The 13,520-nt window shown below is 46.2% G+C and overlaps 2 protein-coding genes across 4 annotated transcripts in view; one reads left to right on the forward strand and one right to left on the reverse strand.

Moving 5' to 3' along the window:
* ESF1 (ESF1 nucleolar pre-rRNA processing protein homolog) overlaps positions 1-9,698 on the reverse strand; it is a 72,298-nt gene extending 62,600 nt beyond the window's left edge. The window contains exons 1-3 of one of the 3 annotated variants that reach the window (XM_040429973.1): positions 9,630-9,698; positions 6,634-7,237; positions 2,471-2,832 (exon numbers count right to left, since the gene is read on the reverse strand). In XM_040429973.1, the coding sequence (XP_040285907.1) occupies positions 2,471-2,832; positions 6,634-7,186 (915 nt within the window). In that variant the 5' untranslated portion in view covers positions 7,187-7,237; positions 9,630-9,698. Of the gene's footprint in view, positions 1-2,470; positions 2,833-6,633; positions 7,238-9,608 lie in introns of all 3 variants that reach the window. The other 2 variants (XM_040429972.1, XM_040429974.1) reach the window with 2 other exon arrangements.
* Positions 9,699-9,721: 23 nt separating this feature from the next.
* NDUFAF5 (NADH:ubiquinone oxidoreductase complex assembly factor 5) overlaps positions 9,722-13,520 on the forward strand; it is a 53,264-nt gene continuing 49,465 nt past the window's right edge. Inside the window, exon 1 of the mRNA XM_040429976.1 lies at positions 9,722-10,101. Within this exon, the coding sequence (XP_040285910.1) occupies positions 9,868-10,101 (234 nt within the window). The 5' untranslated portion in view covers positions 9,722-9,867. The remainder of the gene's footprint in view (positions 10,102-13,520) is intronic.

Consider the following 13,520-nt stretch of genomic DNA (forward strand, 5'->3'; position numbering starts at 1 on the left):
GTTTAGCCATTTTAGTACATATTAGTTTAACAGCTAGAACTTTTTTATTTGTTGGGCTATCAATGTGATTTGAACAAACAATTATTTTTTTCAGGGGACCAAAGCAGGTTTCTTTTTTTATTATTTTTTGGAATACTTTCTGTATAACCTTTTCCATATTCCATTTCGGTGATCATATGGAGTTACCTTAAAGGGGTTCTGCAGTTTGTTTAAACTGATGTTCTATCCTCTGGATAGATCAGCAGCATTTGATCGGCGGGGGTCCGAAACCCAGGACCCCTGCTGATCAGCTGTTTGAGAAGGCAGCGGCGCTGGCAGTAGCGCAGCGGCCTTCTCGCTGTTTACCGCAGGCCCCGTGATGTCACGATTAGTATCCATGGCCTAGACGGGGCTAAGCTCCATTCAAGTGAACAGAGCTTGGCCCCACCCAGGCCAGTTGATACTAGTCGTGACGTCACTGGGCCTGCGGTAAACAGCTGATCGGCAGGGGTCCCGGGTGTCGGACCCCCGACGATCAGATGCTGATGATCTATCCAGAGGATAGCTCATCAGTTTGAACAAACTGCAGAACCCCTTTAAAATATAGAATTTTTTTTTTGTGTTAGTCATCACATACCTTTACTTGTGGTATATTATATTTCTATATTAGAGTAAGAGTCCATTCACACGTCCGATTTTCTGGGCCCGCATCCGTTCCACTATTTTGCGGTACGGGTGCGGACCCATTCATTTCTATGGGGCTGCAAAAGATGCGGACAGCACACCGAAGTTCCGTTGCACCCTGCAAAAAGGATAGAGCATGTCCTATTCATGTCCGCAATCACAGACAAGAATAGGCGTTTCTATCATAGGGCCGGCCATATGCAGTCCGCAAAATGTGGAATGCACATGGGCAGTATCCGTGTTCTGCGGATCCGAAATTTTCGGACCGCAAAACACTTATGGACGTGTGAATGGACCCTAAATGGATCAGGGCATGGGTGTAGGAAGCGGGGGGGGGACGGATCCCCCCAAGGAAATAATGCGGGGGGGGACAGGTTTGGTCAAATCCCCCCCAGCGGCAATGTGTGCGGCGGCGGCAGGGCAGGCACTGAGATGAGCGCTTGAATTGTGGAAGCGAAGCGCTCATCTCCATGGTGATCTGACTGTTTGTATCGCCGTCCTCAGGACAGCGATACAAACAGAAGGCTGCGGAGGAGCAGGGCAGGGAGGTGTGTCCCTTTCCTGTTTCTCTGATAGGCTGCCGGCACTACTAGGCCGGCAGCCTATCAGAGGCCGGCGCAGGCGGCGCGATGACGTCATCGTGCCGCCTGAGCCGTACAGCGCTGGAGTCGGGACACAGGCCGGAAGAGTCCTGCATCGCATCGCTCCAAAGAGGTAAGTATAAGTGTTAATTATTTTTTTACTGGCACATAATGGGGGGGGGGCCCTATTACTGGCACATGATTGGGGGGGCGGCCTGTTATTACTGGCACATAATGGGGGGGCCTGGTTATTACTGGCACATAATGGGGGGGCCTGGTTATTACTGGCACATAATGGGGGGGGCCTGGTTATTACTGGCACATAATGGGGGGGGCCTGGTTATTACTGGCACATAATGGGGGGGCCTGGTTATTACTGGCACATGATTGGGGGGGGGGGCCCTGTTATTACTGGCACATGATTGGGGGGGCCTGTTATTACTGGCACATGATTGAGGGGGGGCTGTTATTACTGGCTGATGAGAGGCGCTGGGGGGCTGATGAGAGGCGCTGGGGGCTGCTGGAGAGGCACTGGGGGCTGCTATGAGGCATGGGGCTCTAATCTGAGGTCTGATTGGGGGGTCATTCATATTGGGATCTGAGCTGAGGTGTGATCTGAGGTCTTATTAACATTGGGGATCTTATTGGGGCTGTTAGCTGAGGTCTAATTAACATTGGGGGTCTGATTGGTGGTCTGACCTGAGGTGTAATGAAACATGTTTTTTTCTTATTGTGCCCACTTCCAGCCCGGAGCCCAGCTGCCCAGAGCACTGATCCGGAGCAGCTTGGAGAAAAAGGCCTCACAGTCTCCCACACTCCTTCTGCCCGGCCAAGCCAGCACCCCTGAGTCTTCAGAACTGTATCTTGTTTTAATATTTATTTATTTGTATATGTATGGTCTATCAAAAAGGTCAGAAAAGTCTGCTGGGGGACTTTATTATTATTATTTTTTTTTTTACTGTAACGGGTCTGCAGTTTGGCTAATCTGATCTGTGCGTATATGATAGCCTGCCAGTCAGTTGAAAGGGGCAGGGGCAGCCCTCGAGTATAGCAGACTCATAACTTCTCAACTGTTTCCATCATTCTCATAGATATGAACGAGAGAGCCATGCAAGGGCAGCCACCTTTGTACTCAATCTCTGCTTGGAGGCGGTAAGCATCTAACTCAGGTGGGAACACCTCTTCAAGTTCATGAAATACGTAAGCTCTGGGTTATTGGCCTTTACCTCATCCCCGCGAGGAGCATCTTTGTCCATTTCTCTCCAAGAATGCTCAATTTCAACTTCTTTTCTCAAGTCAAGCTCATCATCCTCTTCATCGTCTTCTTCTTCAGAACTGGTTTCAATGTTTCCTTTACCTCGGGCCAGATCTGGACCACTGTCACTGTCCTCCTCTTCTCCAGAACTAGCCTCCTCATCATCATCCTCAGCTCCTTCAGACTCTGCCTCTTCGGACTCTTCTCCTTCAGAATCATTACCATCTTCACTTTCTCCATCACTTTCCTCATCTTCCTCTAGTTCCATACCGCTCATCTCTTCATGAGAGTGGACTTCACCACTGCTGTATTCATCACTCTCATCTTCAAGCCCTGCAAGGTTATAATAAAGCAGATGTGGGGAAGACATTGTAGGAGCACACTAAACAATCTATGCAAAGAGATCCTATAACATCCAGCAAAGCAAATACAGCAGTCTGGGAAGGCAGGGGAATAATCCTTGTAGAACATGGCACAATCTCTTTCAATACTATATACATACATATATCAGGGAAACAGTGATTAGACTACATGCCCAGTTTGGTCTCCAGCATCCCTCTTTAGTTTTTACCCAGCTTTACAAAGTGGTGTTTCTTCCCATGTAAAATGGCAATGAAGGCCACAAAGTCTGTTTTCACACCTCTACTACAGATTCCATGACAAATATGCTATGCAATTTTGCCCAGTTAAAAGTCAGGCCCATGACAGAATCCCAATGGACCCCATTATAGTCAAAGTGGTTCATCAGGCGTTGTTCCATCAGTCATGCAGTGGGTCCAGGCAGGGTGCTGAATCTCCTTAAAGAGACCAGTCCTGTATGGGGACTCACTGGAAGTACATCCAGTTATGGAGACTTATTGGCAATGCTGCTTGAGAAATGAATATGCAAAGAGGCATCTCCAGTGGAAGAGAAACATCTCGCTGGTGCCACCTCTTGGAGTCAAAATTCGACTTTCCAACAAGCCATTGTCAAACTTTCCCTTGTCAAATCCCAAGGCTTTTTGGAAAGTCAGATTTTGACTCGTAGGGAGCCACTTCTAAGAGCTGGCACTAGAAAGATGGTTCTCTTCCTTAGGAAATACTGCTTTGCTTATTTGTTTCCCATGGAGCATGGCCAAGAAGTCTCCATACAGGACTGGTCTGTTTAAACAACCTGCAGAACCCCTTTAAACTGATGAGCTATCCTCTGGATAGATCATCAGCATCTGATCAGCGGGGATCCGACCCCCCGGGACCCCCGTCGATCAGCTGTTTGAGAAGGCAGCGACGCTCCAGCAGCGCGGCGGCCTTCTCACTGTTTACCGCTGGCCCAGTGACGTCACGACTAGTACCAATGGCCTGGGCGGGGCTAAGCTCCATTCACGTGAACAGAGCTTAGCCGAGCCCAGGCCAGTTGATACTAGTCGTGACGTCACTGGGCCAGCGGTAAACAGTGAGAAGGCCGCGGTGCTGCTGGAGCACCGCTGCCTTCTCAAACAGCTGATCGGCGGGGGTCCCGGGGGGTCGGACCCCCGCTGATGATTTATCCAGAGGATAGATAATCAGTTTAAACAAACTGCAGAACCCCTTTAGGGAGATTCAGCACCCTGCGTAAGCCACATTAAAGGCATCGCACCCAGCCAGCCAGGATCCTACTCCGTACTGACGAGGGGCTAGCATCCTGAAACAGCTGTATGCAGATGGATATCTGGCTTGGCTACTTCCCTTTGTCAAATCCTAAAGCTTTTAGAAAAGTCAGATCTTGACAAAAGGTGGCGCTAGCGAGATGGTTCTCTTTCTTGGGAGATACCTCTTTGCCTATAGAATGGATCCAGTGCTTCCATTATTCTACTTGGATAAGAGTGTAGAACAATGGACATAATAATGTAGAACAAAGACTTGAGTGGCAATACCACCATTTTAGCACAACTCATGGGACACATCCTGGAGCCCTAGCCTTAGAGGAACTTAAGCCTTAAAGGGGTTGGCCACTCTCCATGTATTTGCTACTACTGTGTGGGAGGCAGGGAAAAAGTTAATTTCCTAATATATGTCATTAAGCAGATCTGCCTGTTATTACTATAATCTGAAGCCACGCTCCCTGAGCCCTCTCTGCCCTGCAGCCGAATCCGTCCATGGCGTCACGCGACATGGAGGAGCTTCACAACAAGCTCGTCCATGCCAGATGAGCTACGCAGTCTATCTGCGCCTGCGCTCTTCTCCCTCACCTGTAAGAGCAGAGCATGCACAGTCTGGTCCTGTCAGTGATGACTTCGGAGTCTACAAGAGATCAGCAGCTAGTGGAGGAGGAGGAGGAGGAGGAGGAGGAGGAGGAGGAGGACAAGCACTTCCCTGAAGTTCCCTGCCATAAAACCCTCCTGAGCCCCTGTATGCAGTAGGCATTTGATAGATTTTTTCCGGTCGCTGTCCAGACCTGAATATGGGCGGGGCTAACGGAAAGAGGGTGGGGCCTGGATTTTACCAACTATATATAGACAAACACATAGTATACAGTAAGGTCCATGAATATTGGGACATGGACACAATTCTAACATTTTTGGCTCTATACACCACCACAATGGATTTGTAATGAAACGAACAAGATGGGCTTTAACTGCAGACTGTCAGCTTTAATCTGAGGGTATTTACATCCAAATCAGGTGAACGGTGTAGGAATTACAACAGTTTACACACACGTGTGTTATATATTTACAGTATACACATAATTATGTGTATGTATATATATATATATATATATATATATATATATATATATATATATATATATATACACACACACACATACATAACATTCTGAAAAAACATACATACTTTTTTCATTTTTATATATAGTGTGTGTGTGTATATATATCTTTGGCTGAGTAAGTAGATGGTTAAAGCCATATGTTTATAATGGATTAATAGGTTTTCTCTTTTCTTCACAAAACTCAAGATGACTAAGGTGGAATGTTATGGAAGTTGAATGTGCGTACCCATCGGAGGAACAATGTGTCCCCATGCTATCTTTGTCATTAAGTTTTTTTGTGTATGGCTTTATTCCAGGTTGTGCCAATATGTACTGTATTTTATTGCCCTGGTGTTATCAGGAGATCCCTGTTTTTGGCTGCGATAGGAGGAATCTATGGGGCGTTATGTATAGCATGATTGACATGGTAGTGCTGCGCTTACATTTTATGCCCATGGGGGTTGAGGTTTTACCCCTTTTGACAAGGAGTATCCTCCCCATATAATGGTCCACCTGCATGCCTTTATTTCAGTTTAAAAATAACTCTGGGCTACTTGCCATTGTCCAAGATGGCGCTGCCTGTGATGAAGTCATATGGGCATGCGCATCTGGATGGAGCGCGATACATCTGATGGGTATGATTATATATTGTGTATCACTTTATTTGCACTTGGTTCTTATAATGTTGCTATTATTATGACTAGTATGCACATTGATTCGTTCACTTTTATAATTATGTAATTATTATCTTAAAGAGGACCTTTCACCGATCCTGACATTGTGAACTAAGTATCATGATCTGTACAGCGGCGCCCAGGGATCTCACTGCACTTACTATTATCCCTGGGCGCCGCTCCGTTCTCCCGTTATGTCCTCCGGTATGTTCGGGGACTTGGTTATAGTAGGCGGAGTCTGCCCTTGTTCTGTGGGCGTCTCCTTCTTCTAGGCTGTAGCGCTGGCCAATCGCAGCGCAGAGCTCACAGCCTGGTAGGTTTTTTTCTCCCAGGCTATGAGCTGAGTGCTGCGATTGGCCAGCGCTGCAGCCTAGGAGAAAGAGACGCCCACCAGAACAAGGGCAGACTCCGCCTACTATAACCAAGTCCCCGAACATACCGGAGGACATAACGGGAGAACGGAGCGGCGCCCAGGGATAATAGTAAGTGCAGTGAGATCCCCGGGCGCCGCTGTATATGTCATGATACTTAGTTCACAATGTCAGGATAAGTGAAAGGTCCTCTTTAAGTGTAATGTCATGAGAAAGGCCGGAGGAGACGGTACATGATTTAGGAATTCAAGTAACACTAAGCTGAGTGAGATAAGCAAGTCCTCAGGTCCTGTACTGCCCATTATGCATGGAATCAGTTTTGGTCGGAGTGATCCTTTAAGAGGGAAATGAATAAACACTGTACCTGATTCTTCCTCCGATTCCTCTTGCTCTATGACTTTTGTAGACTTCTGACCGCTTTTTGTGGTGACACTGGTGGATGGTTCCTCCTTAGTCTTGACTTCTTCCTCTATGTTTATTTGCTTAAGCAGAATATTTCCTTTAGTTTTCACTTTTTTCTCGACTTTGCTCTTATTCACTTCCTCAGGCGTTACTGCACCTTTTTTCTCCTTGATTTTTGCAGAGGTGTTTTTGGACTCTGGCTCATCTTTCTTCTTCTGTTTTGCTTTCTTCTTCTCTTTCTTGGTATCTAGAGCAGTTTCTTTATCGGGTAACACATCCTCGTCGGAATCAGAAAGATCATAATAGCGTTTCAGGTCTTCTGTGGTGTTGTGGTTGACAGGACGCCCCCGTTTGTCCACAGTGTATTGAAGATTGAACTTCTGGTCATGGAACATAGCCCGGAAACGTTTATCAATTTTAATTTTCTTGTCTTTTTCTGGCATCTCCCAAAATCTAGGGTCTTTTGTGACCCGACTAAATCGTTGGTCAGAGGTAAGTTCTTGGTTTGATGCCATCTTATCAATATTAATAGGCCAGACGAAGACACTGAAACAGATGAAGAACCTGAAAAAACAACAAAAGATAAATAAATTGGGGAAGAAATGAGTAAAACATCTTCTAACATCAAGGGTACAAGTAGTATAATAATTCCCAGGGTAGACCCGCTAGACAGCTATTACCAATATGCCCTATTCGTCCTGTAGGTCATATGGACAGGGGATGTCCTCAGTATGGAACTCCATTAAAAGGGTATTCCACTCAGAAACATTGACTATCTAATCTATCCACTGGATAAGTCATAAACGCTAGATCTTTGGAAGTCTGACCACTGGGACCCCCAATCATCAACAGAACTAGAGATCCAAGTCCAGCTGCAAGACCTCGTTGAAGTTTGGATGGAGATGCGGTCGACCATGTGCCTTGCATCTCCAAATTTTATGGAAACAAGTGCAGGAACAGATGTAGTTGAGAAGATCCTGCATGTGAGCCCTGCTGGCCGAGCACACATCAATATTGCACCTCGGAAATGTGGCACCCATATAATTCAGTGGGCTCATATAGAACTATTTTAGGCGCCTTTCAGACAAGCGAGTTCCACGCTTCGGATTCGCAGCATGAGTACGCGGCAGCTCCTGCCCTGACCTCCCAGCACTGAAGGGGTCGCATAGCATTATATTGATTTATGATGCTATGTAACCCTTAGAGGTCTGGAATGTATTGGGTAACACTGACATAATGCTGTCAGTGATATCCAATACATTCCAGAACTGTAAGGCCCCTTGCAGACAATCGAGTATTCCGCGCGGGTGCAATGCGTGATGCGAACGCATTGCACCCGCACTGAATCCGGTCCTATTCATTTCAATGGGGCTGTGCACATGAGCGTTGTTTTTCACGCATCACTTGTGCGTTGCGTGAAAATTGCAGGATGTTCTATATTCTGCGTTTTTCAACGCCGGCCTCATAGAAGCGAATGGGACTGCGTGAAAATCGCATCCGCAAGCAAGTGCAGATGCGATGCATTTTTCAACGATGGTTACTAAGAGATGTTGTTTGTAAAGCTTCAGTTTTTATCACGCGTGTACAAAACGCATTAAATCGTATTGCACCCCGAAAACTGAACACGATCGCATACAAAACTGAATTAACTTGCTTAAAATAATCGCGCATTTTTCACTGAACGCATCCGGACCTAATCCGCTCACGCTCATCTGCAAGGGGCCTACGGGTTACATAGCATCATAAATTAATATAATGCTATGTGACCCCATCAGTGCTGGGAGGTCAGGACGGGAGCTGTCTTAGGCTACTTTCACACTAGCGTTTTTTGCGGATCCGTCATGGATCTGCAAAAACGCTTCCGTTACAATAATACAACCGCATGCATCCGTCCGGTTGTATTATGTCTTCTATAGCCATGAACACCATTGAAAGTCAATGGGAGACGGATCAGTTTTCTATTGTGCCAGATCGTGTCAGTGAAAACGCGATCCGTCCCCATTGACTTACAGCGTTTTGGTGTCCGCCTCCAGAGCGGAATGGTGACTGAACGAAGGCAAACTGGGGCATTCTGAGCGGATCTTTTTACATTCAGAATGCATTAGGGCAAAACTGATCCGTTCTGGACCGCTGGGGAGAGCCCTGAACGGATCTCACAGACGGAAAGCCAAAACGCCAGTGTGAAAGTAGCCTTCCTCACGCTGCGAGTCCGGAGTGTACAACTCGCTCATCTGAAAGGTGCCTTATAAAGAAAAAAAAAGTGTTGCATTCAATCCAAGCAGCACATCACGCAGCGTCCACAGTGCAGACCAGTGGTCGCCAAGCTGCAGCTCTCCAGCTGTTGGAAAACCTACAATTTTCATCGTGCCTTAATAGGGCACGATGAGAGTTGTAGTTTTGCAACAACTGGAGAGCAGCAGCCTGGAGAAGATTAGTACAGACCCACTGGGACTATGGGGGAGATTTATTCTGGTGTAAAGTAGAACTGGTTTAGTTGCCCATAGCAACCAATCAGATTCCACCTTACGTTTTCCAATGGCGCTCTGAAAAATGAAAGGTGGAATCTGATTGGTCGCTGTGGGCAACAAAGCCAGTTCTACTTGACACCAGTTTTGATAGATCTCCCCCATACAGGGTCAGTATGTGCCTGGGTAAAGCTTACAGCCTGATATTAAGAGGTCCAGGATGTTTGTGGGAATCATTTTTTTTGGGGACCACTGTGTAAACGAATCCTTTGAGGGTGACATGTCAGACTAGTAGCTGACCTAAGCAATAAAAAATAAAAAAAAACATAAATATCCAATACATGTTCATAATCACACCTGACCGTTCGGGTACTCATGCCTATGCTATAGAACTACAAGCACCAGCAGACCCAGCTTTCCACAGTCACCATTCCCACAGATCACACGTACAAGCACAGACATTACTACCTACCGCCCGAGCGCTTACCTCCTTCCTACAGCCCGATCACCATGTGATTCCTCCCAGCAATCCCTTGCGCGGCTGTGACCTCTCACCCCGGCTACGGCGGCCGCCAGCGTCCAAGCCGTTTCGCGTTTGTGTGTCCTGCGCTGGTGCCCTTGGCTCCGTGTAAAGCGCCCAGTGCGGGTCTCCTTGGCATCCTACACATGGTGGCCTTCTATAGAGCACAGCATTACACGGCATAGGAGTGAGGGCAGTGCCAGGCGTCGCCATGGCCACTCGTGCCCTGGGGGTGTCACTGTGCAGGAGTGGCCGTGTGGCAGGCAGCAGTGGCTGGCACATGTATGACTGCCCCCCGGCTGCTGGGGGTGTTCCTCTAAGGAGGGCATCCACCTCCAGGACTGAAAGTGTCTTCAATGTGTTTGACAGGAGCATGAAAAGGAGGCAGAAGAACTGGGCAGCATCTCAGGCCAATGCCCAGCAGTATGGGTACCTGCGAGAAGAGGTGAGTCACAGCCACCTACCTGCTGGGCTAAGGGCGGCTTTACGCCTTGCATTTCTGTTGCTTTTCAAAAACACTTAAAAATAAAAACGCATCCGTTTTGCCATTATTTAAAAATTTTTTTATTACAGGTAATAACATTAAAGGGGTTATCCCATGAATAACCTAAACCACTTGGGCAGCTCAGTCTCTGTTGGTGGTGGACCTTGTCCCTGCCCTGGGACAGAGAAATTAGGAAATGGGCAAACAGCAGGTGGCGCTATACTGATACATTATATTGAATGGCTCACTGGCTATACTAATTTTCTAATTACATGCAATTACAAAAGTATTCCGATCCAGATGCTGGTTTAAATAATATCAACAATTTTTTGCGGGACAACCCCTTTAAATCAATGGGGGTCATTTACTAACAACAGTCTGGCATGAAAAATAGTCGCAAGACCCCTTTTTGCAACTTTTTACAATACTATTGCGACAACGTCTTTGCCAGAATTGACTTCCGATTTCAAAATCCACACAGCAGGTCAATTTCCACACGGAACGAAAAAAGCTAAGTGTACGTGAGGTTTGTGAAATACCTTTTCTTTGCTAGGACTGCATTACGCTGCGGTTTTTTTCCTGCACGAGAATTTGTGTGGAAGAACCGTGTGTAATCCGCACCGTGTGCAGGTAGGCTTAGGCTCCTTTCACATGAGCGTGACGTGAACGCATAGCACCCGCACTGAATCCTGACCCATTCATTTCAATGGGTCTGTGTACATGAGTGTTTTTTTTTTTTTTCACGCGTCATTTCTGCGTTGCGTGAAAAACACAGCCTGTTCTATATTCTGCGTTTTTTTCACGCAGCCCTGGCTCCATAGAAGTGAATGGGGCTTCAGGGAAAAACGCATTGTAATCCGGATGCAATGCGTTTTTCACTCACGGTTGCTAAGAGATGTTGTTTGTAAATCTTCCGTTTTTTTTCACACGTCTGAAAAACTGCATCAAACGCATAGCACCCGCGCGGAAAAAACGGACTGAACCTGCTTGCAAAATGGTGTGAGTTTCCCTGAACGCATCCGGAGCCAATCTGTATCGTTCGTGTGAAAGGGGCCTTAGGGTACGTGACGGTGGAGATCGGCCGTGTGGCAGTCTATGGGGCTATTCACAAGGTCGTTTTTTTTTACTGGTCAGTGAATAGTGGCTGTCAAAAAAATAGGAGTTTTGATTAAATTTAATGGGCCAGTTTTGAATATCTAGACAGAAGTGCACCGTACAGGATCTGACGCTCCCAGCGTTGTAATGTCGCCTGATCGTGCTGGGAGCGTCCCCTGCGGATAGAGTCTCCACGCCTGCCTGTGGGGAGGTGAGCATTCATTTATTAATTTTTTTCTTCTGTTGGAGCAATATACAGGGAGTGCAGAATTATTAGGCAAGTTGTATTTTTGAGGATTAATTTTATTATTGAACAACAACCATGTTCTCAATGAACCCAAAAAACTCATTAATATCAAAGCTGAATATTTTTGGAAGTAGTTTTTAGTTTGTTTTTAGTTTTAGCTATTTTAGGGGGATATCTGTGTGTGCAGGTGACTATTACTGTGCATAATTATTAGGCAACTTAACAAAAAAACAAATATATACCCATTTCAATTATTTATTTTTACCAGTGAAACCAATATAACATCTCAACATTCACAAATATACATTTCTGACATTCAAAAACAAATCAGTGACCAATATAGCCACCTTTCTTTGCAAGGACACTCAAAAGCCTGCCATCCATGGATTCTGTCAGTGTTTTGATCTGTTCACCATCAACATTGCGTGCAGCAGCAACCACAGCCTCCCAGACACTGTTCAGAGAGGTGTACTGTTTTCCCTCCTTGTAAATCTCACATTTCATGATGGACCACAGGTTCTCAATGGGGTTCAGATCAGGTGAACAAGGAGGCCATGTCATTAGATTTTCTTCTTTTATACCCTTTCTTGCCAGCCACTCTGTGGAGTACTTGGACGCGTGTGATGGAGCATTGTCCTGCATGAAAATCATGTTTTTCTTGAAGGATGCAGACTTCTTCCTGTACCACTGCTTGAAGAAGGTGTCTTCCAGAAACTGGCAGTAGGACTGGGAGTTGAGCTTGACTCCATCCTCAACCCGAAAAGGCCCCACAAGCTCATCTTTGATGATACCAGCCCAAACCAGTACTCCACCTCCACCTTGCTGGCGTCTGAGTCGGACTGGAGCTCTCTGCCCTTTACCAATCCAGCCACGGGCCCATCCATCTGGCCCATCAAGACTCACTCTCATTTCATCAGTCCATAAAACCTTAGAAAAATCAGTCTTGAGATATTTCTTGGCCCAGTCTTGACGTTTCAGCTTGTGTGTCTTGTTCAGTGGTGGTCGTCTTTCAGCCTTTCTTACCTTGGCCATGTCTCTGAGTATTGCACACCTTGTGCTTTTGGGCACTCCAGTGATGTTGCAGCTCTGAAATATGGCCAAACTGGTGGCAAGTGGCATCTTGGCAGCTGCACGCTTGACTTTTCTCAGTTCATGGGCAGTTATTTTGCGCCTTGGTTTTTCCACACGCTTCTTGCGACCCTGTTGACTATTTTGAATGAAACGCTTGATTGTTCGATGATCACGCTTCAGAAGATTTGCAATTTTAAGAGTGCTGCATCCCTCTGCAAGATATCTCACTATTTTTGACTTTTCTGAGCCTGTCAAGTCCTTCTTTTGACCCATTTTGCCAAAGGAAAGGTAGTTGCCTAATAATTATGCACACCTAATATAGGGTGTTGATGTCATTAGACCACACCCCTTCTCATTACAGAGATGCACATCACCTAATATGCTTAATTGGTAGTAGGCTTTCGAGCCTATACAGCTTGGAGTAAGACAACATGCATAAAGAGGATGATGTGGTCAAAATACTCATTTGCCTAATAATTCTGCACGCAGTGTAGATACTGAGGGCACAAATGGGACCATAATATATAAGGGGGCACTATGGGGGCCTTATAGATACTGAGGGCACTGTGGGGAGGCCGAGCTATAATAAAGGCATTGCAGGGGTAGGGGGTTTTAAACAAAAGTCAATGAAATTCATCCGTTTTTAATAGATATAAAACAGGCATTAAAGACGTATAGAAGGAAAATGAATGCACAGACGGAGGGGAAATGGCCTTGAAAAACTGACTGTCGTAGGAATATACACTTAGGGCTCACACACACAACCGTGACCAGCCTGGGAATCATGGTCCGTGTGTCGCCCACATCTCCCGTGCTGACCGCGCCTCCGATGTTCCGAACTGACTGCATCATGTTATTTATGTCTGATTCTGATCGTGGGGCTATTGTACTGTAGTGAGGAGGATGATACTCGTACTCTGCCATAGCCCCGCGATCAGAGAGATACTAACTGTACCATAAATTACTG

Source organism: Bufo bufo, chromosome 4 (genome assembly GCF_905171765.1).
Source record: "Bufo bufo chromosome 4, aBufBuf1.1, whole genome shotgun sequence".
Lineage (NCBI taxonomy): Eukaryota > Metazoa > Chordata > Amphibia > Anura > Bufonidae > Bufo > Bufo bufo.